At 40.3% G+C, this 14,700-nt stretch overlaps 1 protein-coding gene across 1 annotated transcript in view; it reads right to left on the bottom strand.

Moving 5' to 3' along the window:
• The window catches only part of LOC110458191 (solute carrier family 22 member 4-like), a 52,442-nt gene that overhangs the window by 4,071 nt on the left and 33,671 nt on the right, over positions 1–14,700 (bottom strand). Inside the window, exons 2-6 of the mRNA XM_021509792.1 lie at positions 10,708–11,097; positions 10,001–10,229; positions 9,581–9,773; positions 6,987–7,220; positions 5,574–5,708 (exon numbers count right to left, since the gene is read on the bottom strand). Of these exons, the coding sequence (XP_021365467.1) occupies positions 5,574–5,708; positions 6,987–7,220; positions 9,581–9,773; positions 10,001–10,229; positions 10,708–11,028 (1,112 nt within the window). The 5' untranslated portion in view covers positions 11,029–11,097. The remainder of the gene's footprint in view (positions 1–5,573; positions 5,709–6,986; positions 7,221–9,580; positions 9,774–10,000; positions 10,230–10,707; positions 11,098–14,700) is intronic.

Genomic DNA, 14,700 nt, shown 5'->3' with positions numbered 1-14,700 from the left:
TAACTAAAAAAGGGGGAATAGCAACGACAACAAACATTAGTGATAGCCGATACCGCCTTGTTAACAAGCTCCTATCGTAAATACACGAGAAAAACAAAGACAGCAACACCGATGGCCGATATTGAAAGGCAAATGGTCCTATCAACAAGACACGGAAAAATAAAATAAAACAACCTTGTTCGTAGGTTGTCTCAAAGCGGTTCACAAATTATGATCCGTGGTTATATGGCCTTTGCAACCAGCAAATATCTTTCTCAACAGCCGGTGCTGCCATTTTGGCGCTCACAGCTAGCATTTTACAATTCTAGCACTGCCCAAACACGTACTTATTTACAGCTGAGTAGACTGGAACAAACGGAGTAAAGTGTCTTGCTCAAAGATACAACACAGTGCCGTGCCCTGACTCGAACCCGCAACTCTTCGGTCACGAGCCCGGCGTCCTACCACTAGACTACCGTGCATTCAGAGTATACACTAACGAATGACATTGCCGTGGACACTAAACATCGAAATTATTGTAGTGCTATTACCTGATCACATGACCAATGCTTTACATGTGTTTTTATATTCGGATACCCTTTATATACTAATGCAGGTTATAACCGGAGAAATGAGCACCTGTAGGTTTTTCCCTGAAAGCAGAGTGTCTGGTCGAAAGGTGTTCCACTAGTTGGGAATTCATTTTAGCCTTTAAATAAGACATGGTTTCTAAATCAAATAAATCACGATTTTTTTCGTTATTGATTTGTTTGTCGTCCCAGGAGAGTCTGTTGCGTGCTCGGCCGCTTCATTTAACTTTCAATCCAAATATTTGATGCAGATACATCAAAGCATTCTCTAAGGGAGCTGTCGATTTGATTATAAAAAACATATAATGTTCTTGAATGAATCTTGAAGTGTTTTAAAGCCGTTTTGCGATCCTACAGTGTAGTCAACGACGCACGTCAGACATATTTCCGCTAAAAATGCTTCTGGTTCCAAGCCAAAACATAAAACTCCGGCAAAATTATGTAATTTTAACAAGTTGTTCGTCTGTCTTCCAAACTTGAAACATTACCTGTAATAATATCAATTATATTTAAACTCAATAAGCGATACAGACACTAACGTCACTTTAATTATCAAATTATTGATTATCGTAAAGACGGAAGTACATTTTGTGAACATCGGTTAGTTTATGTTCCCTTAGTTTCGTACATGTTACCAAATCTTGAATTCCTGTTATGTGCACCGGTTGAATTACGCCGAAACAATTAAGAAAATGTGGAAACTAATTCGGTAATGTTGTTCCTATTGACTCCGAGTTATATTATGTACAAAGTGTAATGGTCTTTCTAACTCAAGCTATTTCTTAACATAAAACCTCCACATATATGTATATCTTATACCTGATACACTGTATTATATATATAATACAGTCACCCTTCCTCATTAGCCTTTGTGAACTAGTACAAAATAAATCAGGCCAGTGCACTCTTCCTATTTGCAGGATGATAGTCTGTCGGTATGTTATTTCTCAAGACAAGAGACATTAACCCAATCAATTCCCGTTCCAAGAACTAAATAAATAAATATACAGATAATGAGAAACCGGGTACGCGCGCATAGTATTGGTTGGGAAAGCCCTTTAAATAGCTCCCCACAGGGTAGACCGATCAGCCTGCTGTAACATCCCTACCAGCTCGGTCTACTGAAGGTCCCAGGCCGATCATTGAGGATACCGTTATTAAATCTGTAAATTTAGGTAAATAGAAAGGCAGTCTCATGTGAGAATATTTCGGTGTTATAACAAGCTAATGTGGAAATAAAACCTAGATTTGCTGAATTTAGGATACATTTTATCTTTATTGTGGTTATTAATGAATTGTTATTTTCACATTTATCTGTTTTCTTTTTACAGAGGGCCGAAGTAAATGGGTTTAATGTAATTACAAACATTTAGGATTTCGATTTATATTATAATTTCACACGAAGCCTTTAATACCCCTAATTTGAGAATCCTGATATTGGGGAATTACGTGTTTTATTCTCCCCACAGAGGACTGTACTTGAGCCCCAGTGTGTGTGGTATGTTACGTAATGCTAGCTATTGATGTTTGGGTATTTCATTATATCACACAGACTCCATCACTACTACTATAATTTCATATAGAATAGTTAACATCATAACCGTCGTAATTCGATGTTAATGACTTCGCTAAAATCAAAAGCAATTCTGTAAAGGAGACACTCAGGTAACTTGCTTTTAAAGATATTATATTTCACTTACTCGTTAACGTCCAAAATCGGCAGTGTTAAGTGTTTATTCGGTCTGCAAAGAGTAACAGCTGACATTACTATTTACAAGTCAATTTTCTGGAATACACTAATCGTTGCAGTGTTTTGAATCCTTCTCGAGTTACGTGTGGTGCTTAACAAGAGACACCAAAATACCAGGAACAGAGGAGACACCAGGAACCGAGGAAAAACCAGGAACCGAGGAGATACCAGGAACCGAGGAGAAACCAGGAACCGAGGAGAAACAGGGAACCGAGAAGAAACCAGGAACCGAGGAGTAACTTGGAACCGAGGAGATACCAGGAACCGAGGAGAAAACAGGCACCGAGGAGATCCCAGGAATCGAGGAGATACCAGGCACCGAGGAGATACCATGAACCGAGGAGATACCAGAAACCGAGGAGATAACAGGCACCGACGAGATAACAGGAACCGAGGGGAGACCAGGAACCGAGGAGATCCCAGGAACCGAGGGGATACTAGGAACCGAGGAGATAACAAGCACCGAGGAGATACCAGGAACCCAGGGGATACCAGGAACCGAGGAATAACTAGGAACCGAGGAGATATCAGGCACCGAGGAGATAACAGGCAACGAGGAGATAACAGGCACCGAGGCGATAACAGGCACCGAGGCGATAACAGGAACCGAGGGGAAACCAGGAACCGAGGAGATCCCAGGAACCGAGGAGAACCCAGGAACCGAGGAGTACCTTGGAACCGAGGAGATAACGGGAACCGAGGAGATACCAGAAACCGAGGAGATAACAGGAGCCGAGGAGATACTAGGAATCAAGGAAATAACGGGCAACGAGGAGATAACAGGAACCGTGGAGATACCAGGAACCGACGAGATACTAGGAATCGAGGAGATAACAGGAACAGAGGAGATACCAGGAACCGAGGAATAACTAGGAACCGAGGAGATATCAGGCACCGAGGAGATACCAGGAATCGAGGAGATACCAGGCACCGAGGAGATAACAGGCAACGAGGACATAACAGGAACCGAGGAGACACCAGGAACCGAGCCCCCACCAGGAACCGAGGAGAACCCAGGAACCGAGGAGTACCTTGGAACCGAGGAGATAACAGACACCGAGGAGATAACAGGAACCGTGGAGATACCAGGAACCGAGGAGAACCCAGGAACCGAGGAGTACCTTGGAACCGAGGAGATAACGGGAACCGAGGAGATACCACGAACCGAGGACAAACCAGGAACCGAGGAAAAACCAGGAACCGAGGAATAACTAGGAACCGAGGAGAGAACAGGAACCGAGGAGATACCAGGAACCGAGGAGATACTAGGAACCGAGGGGAAACCAGGAACCGAGGAGATACCAGGAACTGAGGAGTAACTAGGAACCAAGGAGATACCAGGAACCGAGGAGAAAGCAGGAACCGAGGAGATACCAGGAACCGAGGAGATAACAGACACCGAGGAGATAACAGGAACCGAGGAGTAACCAGGAACCGAGGAGGTACTAGGAACCGAGGAGATAACAGGAACCGAGGAGAAACCAGGAACCGAGGAGATAACAGGCACCGAGGAGATACTAGGAACCGAGGAGATAACAGGCACCGAGGAGATAACAGGAACCGAGGAGTAACCAGGAACCGAGGAGGTACTAGGAACCGAGGAGATAACAGGAACCGAGGAGATACTAGGAATCAGGGAAATAACAGGAACCGAGGAGATACTAGGAATCAAGGAAATAACAGGAACCGAGTAGATACTAGGAACATACGAGACGCAAACATTACAGGAAACGGTAATACATCAAAACAACAAAAGCTTAGGAGCATCTTAAACAACAGAAGCTAGAAACTACCCAACACAACAGGAAATCAGGAGTAACGAAAATAGATAGGAGCCGAGGAGACTTCAAAAGAACAGGAACGCATTAGATGCTAAAAACACCAGGAACTCGGAAGACCCCAAAATTATAGGAAACGATGATACATCAAAACACCTGGAACTTAGGAGTAACTTAAACAACAGGAAGGTAAAATCATGTCAAAGCGATAAAAAAAGTCAAATGTGAATATTAAAAATATATTTCGGCTTTAAGTCTTTTCAATGCTTCTCCAAATCATGGTTAAAATAAGATTTTATTATCAATTTATCAATCGAACAAGAAATTAGGTTTGAGCACAAATTGCATGCTTTAGCACGAGGTCGGTTTCATGAATACGGGCCCAGAACTAAGGAACAAAGGAAACACAAAAATAAGATGAACGTAAGAAACACCATAACAAAAAGGAAAGGAGACACCAAAACAACAGGAACACCATAACAAAAGGAAAGGAGACACCAAAACAACAGGACCACCATAACAAAAGGAAAGGAGACACCTAAACAACAGATAATTTACAAAACTCCAAATCAACAGGAAACACCATAACAAAAGGAAGTCTTGTTCCGAAAATAACCTTGTGACACCTGTCAATGCGTCTCCTGTTATTTACAGAAAGTTGTTTTGTTTGTTAATGATCTAAGACACAGTCCTGAATCATGGAAGAAGTCTTGTATAGCTGGAAATCGGGATAGGATGGTACCTGTACAATGTCTTCAACGAACGAATATTGAAGCCTCGATGGTGGACCGATTATCACATCTATCCACAAAACCTTAAAACTCAGAACAGGTACTGGAGTAGCGAATTTACCATGGGAAGTAGAATAGGTTGACTTATTACTATAGAGGAAAGGGAAGTTCACGATCGTGAAAATAAGTTTAAAAGCCTGATATAGAGTTGACCATTATTGTCTGTCTGTGGGGGTATGTCGGTATATGACGCTGACGTGCTCGGTAGTTTTAGCTGTGTGCAAATTTTACGTTTCTCACTGTGACCTGGTTTCTACTATTGTTATTATTTGTTATCAATGACGGCGATCTGATTTTAAATTGCAACATTCCTGTTCTACCATGGTTATTTGTTAACTATGACAGATGACATGTTTTAGATCAGTGTCGACCTTAATACTCTCCATCATGACATATAGAAACGCATTACACTCTGTGGGCATCCGTTCTTATATTTGGCGTCTATTTAGTTCCTGTTCTTATATTTGGCGTCTATTTAGTTCCTGTTCTTGCTTTCGTATGCACTTGAGATTCTTCTGAGTTCTTGCTGGGTGTTTTCGTATCTGTACGAGATTCGACCTAGTTCCTGTGGTTGTCCTTTCTGACCACTCGATGTTCTACTAAGTATCTTGCATGTTTGTGGACGCTGTATAGTATATAACTTTTCTTTTTCCTTCTGTTGCAATATTTGTTTTTTGGTACATACCATTTGTTGATGATAATGGCGGAGAAGACAATGGGGAGATCGATGGTGTATGTGATACAGATGTCGATGTAATCATTTCCCGTGAGGCTATCCATCCGCTCCAGTAAACACCGGTAAACGGCGCAGCTCACTGACCTGTAACATCCATAGCCAGTAATATTAACGCATAGTTTATATTTGTTTATAGTAAAATATTCAAGGTTCAAACTTTGATTATCTTTGGTATTTTTTAAAACATTATTTTTTAACCAGGAAGTGATTCTGTTAACAATTAAGGAATTACAAACGAACACCGAAAGTATAAAAAGAACATGCAAGAAAGGAAGGGATATAAAGGGATCGTGGTAATTGATTGAAGCAAGAGGACGTACGAGTACTTCTCCGCCACGTGAGTAAGCAGACATCATTAGTAAGCTAAGATTTGGTGACAGCGGTTGGTTTGTAGATTAATATTTTTTATTTCATAATTTTTGATGAAAGCCATTCGACTCAGAATTTCCAGGGAATACTGGCCGGAAATTTATAGTTGAATAGTTAACAGCTGAGCCAATTGTTGGCAACGTACAATTAATACTGGGAGAGAAGCTGGAGACCTTGTCTCATGCTGCCCAGATTTTTTTTTTCATTGCAGGTGGGCTGGACAAATTATTTAAATTTAAAGTTCCAGATTCTACTAAAATGGTTAGGGGACAAAACTACGAGGAAATAATCTTAGCATCTTTGATAACAAAGATGGTACCATCGGAGGGAGGGGGATGGTAAAGCTCCAAGATGGCAACAGAAGGTGTGGGCTTACGGTTGTGTTCAGTGCGATACTGGCACTACAAGACGCCCTCAAAAAGTGTGGGCTTACAGCCGTGTTCAGTACGATACTCAGCATTTGGAAATATATATTTTATCATGTGTACATGGAAAGGTAATCTTATTTACAGTATCATAACCAGTATGACAGCTTACAGAGTTCTACAATGTATGACAGCTTACAGAGTTCTACAATGTATGACAGCTTACAGAGATCCACAATGTATGACAGCTTACAGAGTTCTACAATGTATGACAACTTACAGAGTTCTACAATGTATGACAGCTTACAGAGTTCCACAATGTATGACAGCTTACAGAGTTCCACAATGTATGAAAGCTTACAGAGTTCCACAATGTATGACAGCTTACAGAGTTCTACAATGTATGACAGCTTACAGAGATCCACAATGTATGACAGCTTACAGAGTTCTACAATGTATGACAGCTTACAGAGCTGGAAACACGATTTTAACTGATTTGACAATATCGTATAATGACAATAGGATTAAATCTAATTTGTTTCTTGTTTTTAACACAACATTGGTTAACGTTAGTAAAAAGCCGGTATTTTCCATTCTGGATAACAAGGAAGATTTCCGGAAGACGTACCAGCACACGATTGCAGCAACAGTGTATCTACAAGATTTCCTGGTACGGAATAAGTCCGAGAAGGTGTGAGTTCTCTTGTGCATAGAATTAAGGACGGCGAGTCTAGCTCGATCACACAGTGACGTCACATCCGGTACAGATGTAGTATTTGCGGACGTTATTTCTCTGATACCAGCTTCGGATTCTGCAAATCTTTCCCGACATCCGTACCATCGGAAACTTTCTGGAAATATACTGTAAATCACAAATTATATTTTACCAAAAATCTCAAAATAAAAGAAACATATTTTTTGTCTCAGAAAGGAGAGAATATGTTGATAAAATTATGGAATATTATCATTTAATGTAAACGAAAAAGATGGTTTATTTGAATGGGAATAACTCAAAGAAGGAGTGGAGTGAACCTGACACTTGGATCGACTAAAACGATAAGTATAAGACACTGGAATTAATTGTAAGGATATGTACCAAACGGATATTGTACAGTAACGGGGTTGTCCATCATTGCCAGGTTAGACAGACTAGCTCACATGTCGGACATACTAGCTCACAGGAATTAACTGTAAGGATATGTACCAAACGGATATTGTACAGTAACGGGGTTGTCCGTCATAGCCAGGTTAGACAGACTACCTCACATGGCGGACATACTAGCTCACAGGAATTAACTGTAAGGATATGTACCAAACGGATATTGTACAGTAACGGGGTTGTCCGTCATAGCCAGGTTAGACAGACTAGCTCACATGTCGGATATACTAGCTCACACGAGCGCTTCATAGCAATAGTTAATGTATAGAATATAACTGAAATTAAAGGATCGCTTCATCTTCACTGATGCTGTATAACATACTTCGTACATACCGTGAATGTGGAACAAACAGACAATTGTAATTTGTTGAAGAGGTGATAAAACTGAGGATAATGTTTACGTAGACATATAAATACTTTCAAACCGACCCCCGTTTCGACATGATCAAAACATATGTTCAATGATATCAGGGCAGAGAATTAAAAAACCCAGTCCAGAAGTAGTTCGTCTTAATGCAAATGTCCGTAAATCTCGTCCGCCAATCATACCAGTTACTAGTAACTCTGTGACGGCTATACTATTCGGAACCCCGAGTTGCACAAAAGCCGACATCCTACTTGTCGGCTGCAGTAATTTGTAACATCCTAAAATGCTTCAGAGAAAACAGAATTGGATTCTTTCGACCAATTATCATTTGTGAAACTTTCCGGCTATTCTAAATCATTTAGTTTGAGTATTTTATTATTGTACTTAAAAGAAAGATGTATTTGTGACGTATTGCTCCATCCTGGAGAGCAACCCTGGAGAACAATAAGTCACATAACGGCGCACCGCGTCTCTACTGAGTAACCTGGACCGACAACACACGGGCAATAAACAATGGAGAGTGGTCAGATTGTAATTGATGCTCTAGTTAGGGAAACAGAGCCCGGTCCCCCGGGACAAATCATGACCAGTATGAATTACCATTGATAGACGGTACAGTCAGTGATAACAGCCTCATTATGGTCGACAAGGCGAAACTTGTCCATCTACACAGATATATATAGACGGACAATAACACCGTGTCTTTGTCGTATATGTATTACAGTAACCTACATATAACGAACAAGTCGCGATTAATAACGCTAATAGTTTGTGTGGATAAACCAACCGTAACTGATAACTACAAAGAACCGTTCCCACGCAGTATTCCCCAAATTAAGCTTCTTTAAACCAAAACTATAAATGGTCATCAATAGAGACATTATATGCCGTTCTCCTATTAAAAATCCAATTGCTACTTTTCAATGAAACTTAACTATAGATTTAGACAATTTTTGTTCTAATGATAACGGTATTCCAACTACTCCGTTACTATACACGTTTCCGGGTATTGGAAATTCTTTAACCTTGTAACTAAGTATTAAGACCAGTAATAAACACGTTTTCGAGTATCGGTACTCTTTAGCTTTGTAAATAAGTATTGAGGTCGGTTTTAGACACACTGGCTATTCCGCGTGGTTCGTTGATTTACTTTTAGCGATAGCTCAAAGAATATCTAAAAGAATTTCACAAGCAATCCAAAGTTCTTCTACTCTCAACGAATGTCCCTCCAAAAATACAATCCTATATACATTTATTTGTGTTTTGCTGAGACGAATCCAGTTATAAAATCATTAGTGACTTGTGAAAGTCTGTTGATTCATCGACTTCGGAATATCCCCAAAAGAAGAGTCAAAGAGAGATGTACACGGGTACGAAAGCTGTAATGAAGGCGACCATAACATCCGTCTAGTCACACTTCAGGTCACCATACAAAGATACCATGTTCATCAAGTCACAATTCACAAACGGGAAAATGAAAGGCATATACAATCAATCATCGGAAGTTTTGTTTGACTTTGTCTCATAATGATTATGTGACAGAATATGTATGTCTCTTTTTTTAGACTGCTCTGTTATCTAGAAATGGAAAACAACATGAGCAAACTTTTCAAACGATTTTAAACATGTCACTGAAACATTAATCCGAATTAGTCGGAATTATTCAATACAGCAGATAGAGTTATAGAGTACTCACAAATATGTACCAATGAATGGAAGGCTTGTGGCGGAGGTGGCGATGGCGAGGTAGCGCCAGTTCTGTGTGAGCCAGCCCTCGAATGATAGAAGTATGATGCCGAGAGTCCACAGACAGGAACATACACAAACATCACGCCAGTTCCGACCTACGTGTTCCACGGTCAGCACCATACTGGTCACCGCGAAACCGCCTGTAACAGCACCATTGTCATATACAAGTCTTGGTAGAGATTATAGGTGAAAGATGTAAAGTCAAAAGGGAAAAGAACAATCAGGATTATACACGCTGTCTCTTAAATAAAGCTGAATTTATTTCGTCGTAAATAAAATGCAACATATAACGTATCGGCGGAATAAGAAGATACATAATTACTTGTAACCGTTTTTGAGAAAACAATTTTGAAACAGAACTACGTACCAGCGAACAGTCCTACGAGACTTCGGAACAGGAGAAAGTTGAGCCAGTCCTCGGACAGGGCCACCATACCCTGTGCCATAGACATGCACGCGAACATTAAGAATGAGATGACCTTCCGACCGACAAGGTCGCCAAAAAATCCTCCAACGAAGGCGCCGGCAATAATACCTCCATTCTGTCCATACCAAACGTACTCATAGAGGATGGCGTCTGGTCCCCACGTCAGCCACTGTAACAAAGGGACATAACTCGTGATATTGATGTCGTTATACAGTCAATTTTACAGACGATATCCAGGGATATATAAGGTTTCAGTAAATACCACCTTGAACAGTTTAATACATTAACGCCAGACACGGTTGTTTACATTAGATTGTAGATTTAAATACGCCTTTCTTCTCTGTGACGCCTCCTCGTCATTGTCATCCAAGAGAACTGGGCCCATATTCATGAAACCGTTCTACTGCTCAAGCCTAATTTTCGTTTCAGTAATAAATTAGTTTAAAAAATCTTAGATTTTATATGATTTGGAAAAAAATCGTATCGACACAAAGCCGAATATTGTTTTCAATGTTTAAATCTGAATTTTATTGTTTTACACGATTTAAGTGAGTTACAAGAAATCTGGTTTGAGCACAGAATCCATGTTTGAGCATGAGAACGGTTTCATGAATACGTAAGGTGTTGATGACATGTGACAGTGCTACCTTTGGTAACGTCCATCTGACTTGTGATGTGACGTTGAATGACTCCTCGCATTCTCGTGTATAGATGGCTGTCGTCTGTACTAGAGGCGACTCGGTACTATTGGTAAAGTTTCCAACAGAAACTATGTCTTTTATCACCGACTTCAAACATGGTTGTTCCTCCCACGAATGTTTCTTGAGGAAGTTGAGGTACATCAGGATCATCCAGCATAGGGACTGTAACAATGTAGTAAGCAAAAAGAGACGTTTCTGATAGAATCCGAACGGACGTGTACGAGTGAGGATAGCTTCAAACGCTTTGGCGCTTTCATCGCTTGTCATGGTCTTCGGAAATCATGGTTTTAACGTAGATTGGTCGAGATCACAACATGGCGGCGGTCGCTGTGGAGACTGAAAGACAAAGATGATGCAAATGACATTCTTTTATTCCAACATCAAAGTCGTAAAGCATTACCTAACATAGAAATGCGGAAATAAGGTGCACTTTTATTGAAATGATATTTTAAAATACTTCAGATGTGTTGCTTTTGTCTTATACAATATCAAACGATATATTCAAAAGATATACACTAGTAAACGATATACAATATCAAACGATATATTCAAACAATATACACTATCACACTTTGTTAAGTCCATCTCTTATATAATGTAAAACAACATGCAGTTCTCAGTTCTGTTTATGTCTTATACAGTGTTATACAAATGTGTAGGTCATGTGTTATAGAATGTCTATCAGTGAGCATTTCATCGGTTACAATGTCCAACAACGCCAAAACATGTCTTTGTATGTGTAGACGGACTGTCCACGTCCTTAAATGACCTTAGCTGCTAATAGACTTACTGTAGCGGGGTCTTTATTGATATGAATTATTGTATAAACTAACTGAAGTGTAGTCTTTATTAATATGAGTTATTGTATAAACTAACTGAAGTGTAGTCTTTATTGATATGAATTGCTGGGTAGATTTACAAAAAAATCAATTCTAATATTATATTTTACGATTATTTTGCTACTATTTTTAAAAACTACAAAAGTAAGTAATATATGTTTTTCATTCTACATATTGTTTCAAATACAAGCAATATATTGATATTTGAACGGTTGCCCGCTCCTAGTAACAGATATAAAAGAATATATATTGTAGATGAAAATATTACCGAACAAAATGAAAATCTTTCTTCTTCAAAGAATAAAATTAAATAATGTTTTTGCTTGTTTGTTAGTTCCATATGCCTCTTTGTCCAGTATGTCCTGGTGTTGATGAATCTACAGAACATTTTATCAGTCGAGAGTAGCGAGAATATTGCTGATACAGAGATTCAAAGGGAGACAGAGTCAAGTACTAGTACACATGCACCTCCGTTTGAATTGTTTTTAAAAATCTTCATAAAACGAGTTATTGCATATGTGTGCCTTTGATACAGCATGGCTTGTAGAATCTCGTCCAATTGCATAATATTTTGTGTGTACTATATGAGTGTACAGGAGGCGATGTGTTGGTGTATCTGCCTCTTTGCAATAGTGCAGACCCTGCCGAAGACACCCAGCACATAACTCCACCTGGTCACATTATATCGACAACGGATAAACCAGGTGTTGTGCTGACCCTAAATGCTGAACGTTTAGCAGGAAATAACAAGGACTAAATATTTTGGTATTTCCCGGTCTAAGAACGGAACCCATTGCACTCCTTGCATGGGCGACTGTTTGTAACACAGGCAAAAGTGAGATGGTGCAAAGAAGGCGTTAAGAAGAATAAAGATCAACAATAGAAACACAAGTAAAGAAAGAGTAGGATAGTTGTCGCCAATTTTTCATTATACACTTGCCATGCGCTGCATTTGCGCTATATCCCCTACAATAGAAAATGACTCGCCCCAAAAACTCAAGAATACGAAAGCAGGAAGGAATGCAATGAGGCTTTGTAAATACTGGGAGTCAAAACGGATATTGCGATCCCTTCGATCTGGCAGTAGCCCAAGGCCATGGCTATCTAATTGTTGAAACGTTTACCCTGGTATAAGGCTGTTCTAGCTACGGATACGTCAAACGCCCTTTCAGCCCTGGAGATATATCCTATTCCAGACAAACCGCACCAGTTTAAAACTTATTAAATGTCGGGTAATTAATTAAGATGAATTGATCTGAACTGTAGAACACATCCATCATTCCGTATCCCTAGCGCCAGCAGCCATAACTCATCCCCGGGGAGTACCGAGCCAAACAAGGCTGTGTGTGTCGGGCAACGTTATTTGTTGTCGTATGATAATCTAACTCTTACTAGTGTTTTTCTTTGAGTCTGAATTACACACCAGCATTATGTAAAGATGTGCGTCATTGGCCAGTAATAACAACATCATGCACATTGATAACGGTTTTATTGGAACGTTCCGGTATGCTGTATTTTAACAACAAAGATAAAACAAACGGGCACTTGTTACTATCAAAGCTGACCTGTGAGTAATAAACGTATGGTAGCGAGAGTACGGCATGATGTACATAAACAGCACAAAACCCTAATCTTGGCTGAAATCAAGTAGGCTATGACCAGAACAAAACCCTACTCTTGGCTGAAATCAAGTAGGCTAGGACCAGAACAAAACCCGACTCTTGGCTGAACTCAAGTAGGCTATGACCAGAACAAAACCCGATTCTTGGATGAAATCAAGTAGGCTATGACCAGAACCAAACCCGACTCTTGGCTGAAATCAAGTAGGCTATGAACAGAACAAAACCCTACTCTTGGCTGAAATAAAGTAGGCTATAACCAGAACCAAACCCGACTCTTGGCTGAAATAAAGTTGGCTATGACCAGAACCAAAACCCTACTCTTGGGTGAAATCAAGTAGGCTATGACCAGAACAAAACCCTACTCTTGGCTGAAATCAAGTAGGCTATGACCAGAACAAAACCCCATTCTACCAAACCCGACTGTTGGCTAAAATCAAATGGGCTATGACCAGAACCAAAACCCTACTCTTGGGTGAAATCAAGTAGGCTATGACAAGAACAAAACCCCATTCTACCAACCCCGACTGTTGGCTAAAATCAAATGGGCTATGACCAGAACCAAACCCTACTCTTAGCTGAAATCAAGTAGGCTAGGACCAGAACAAAACCCTACTCTTGCCTGAAATCAAGTAGGCTATGACCAAAACCAAAACCCTACTCTTGGCTGAAATCAAGGAGGCTATGACCAGAACGAAACCCTACTCTTGGCTGAAATCAAGTAGGCTATAACCAGAACCAAACCCGACTCTTGGCTGAAATCAAGTAGGCTATGACCAAAACCAAACCCGACTCTTGGCTGAAATAAAGTAGGCTATGACAAGAACCAAAACCCTACTCTTGGCTGAAATCAAGTAGGCTATGACCAGAACAAAACCCGATTCTTGGATGAAATCAAGTAGGCTATGACCAGAACCAAACCCAACTGTTGGCTGAAATCAAATGGGCTATGACCAGAACCAAAACCCTACTCTTGGCTGAAATCAAGTAGGCTAGGACCAGGACAAAACCCGACTCTTGGCTGAAATAAAGTTGGCTATGACCAAAACCAAACCCTACTCTTAGCTGAAATCAAGTAGGCTAGGACCAGAACCAAACCCCTACTCTTGGCTGAAATAAAGTAGGCTAGGACCAGGACAAAACCCGACTCTTGGCTGAAATGAAGTAGGCTATGACCAGAACCAAACCCGACTCTTGGCTGAAATAAAGTAGGCTATGCCCAAACCCAAACCCTACTCTTAGCTGAAATCAAGTAGCCTAGGCCCAGAACAAACCCCGACTCTTGGCTGAAATCAAGTAGGCTATGACCAAAACCAAACCCTACTCTTAGCTGAAATCAAGTAGGCTAGGACCAGAACCAAAACCCTACTCTTGGCTGAAATAAAGTAGGCTAGGACCAGAACCAAAACCCTACTCTTGGCTGAAATCAAGTAGGCTATGACCAGGACAAAACCCGACTCTTGGCTGAAATCAAGTAGGCT

This window comes from Mizuhopecten yessoensis, unplaced genomic scaffold (genome assembly GCF_002113885.1).
Source record: "Mizuhopecten yessoensis strain PY_sf001 unplaced genomic scaffold, ASM211388v2 scaffold9499, whole genome shotgun sequence".
Classification (NCBI taxonomy): domain Eukaryota; kingdom Metazoa; phylum Mollusca; class Bivalvia; order Pectinida; family Pectinidae; genus Mizuhopecten; species Mizuhopecten yessoensis.
This window is presented reverse-complemented; position numbering and strand designations above follow the sequence as displayed.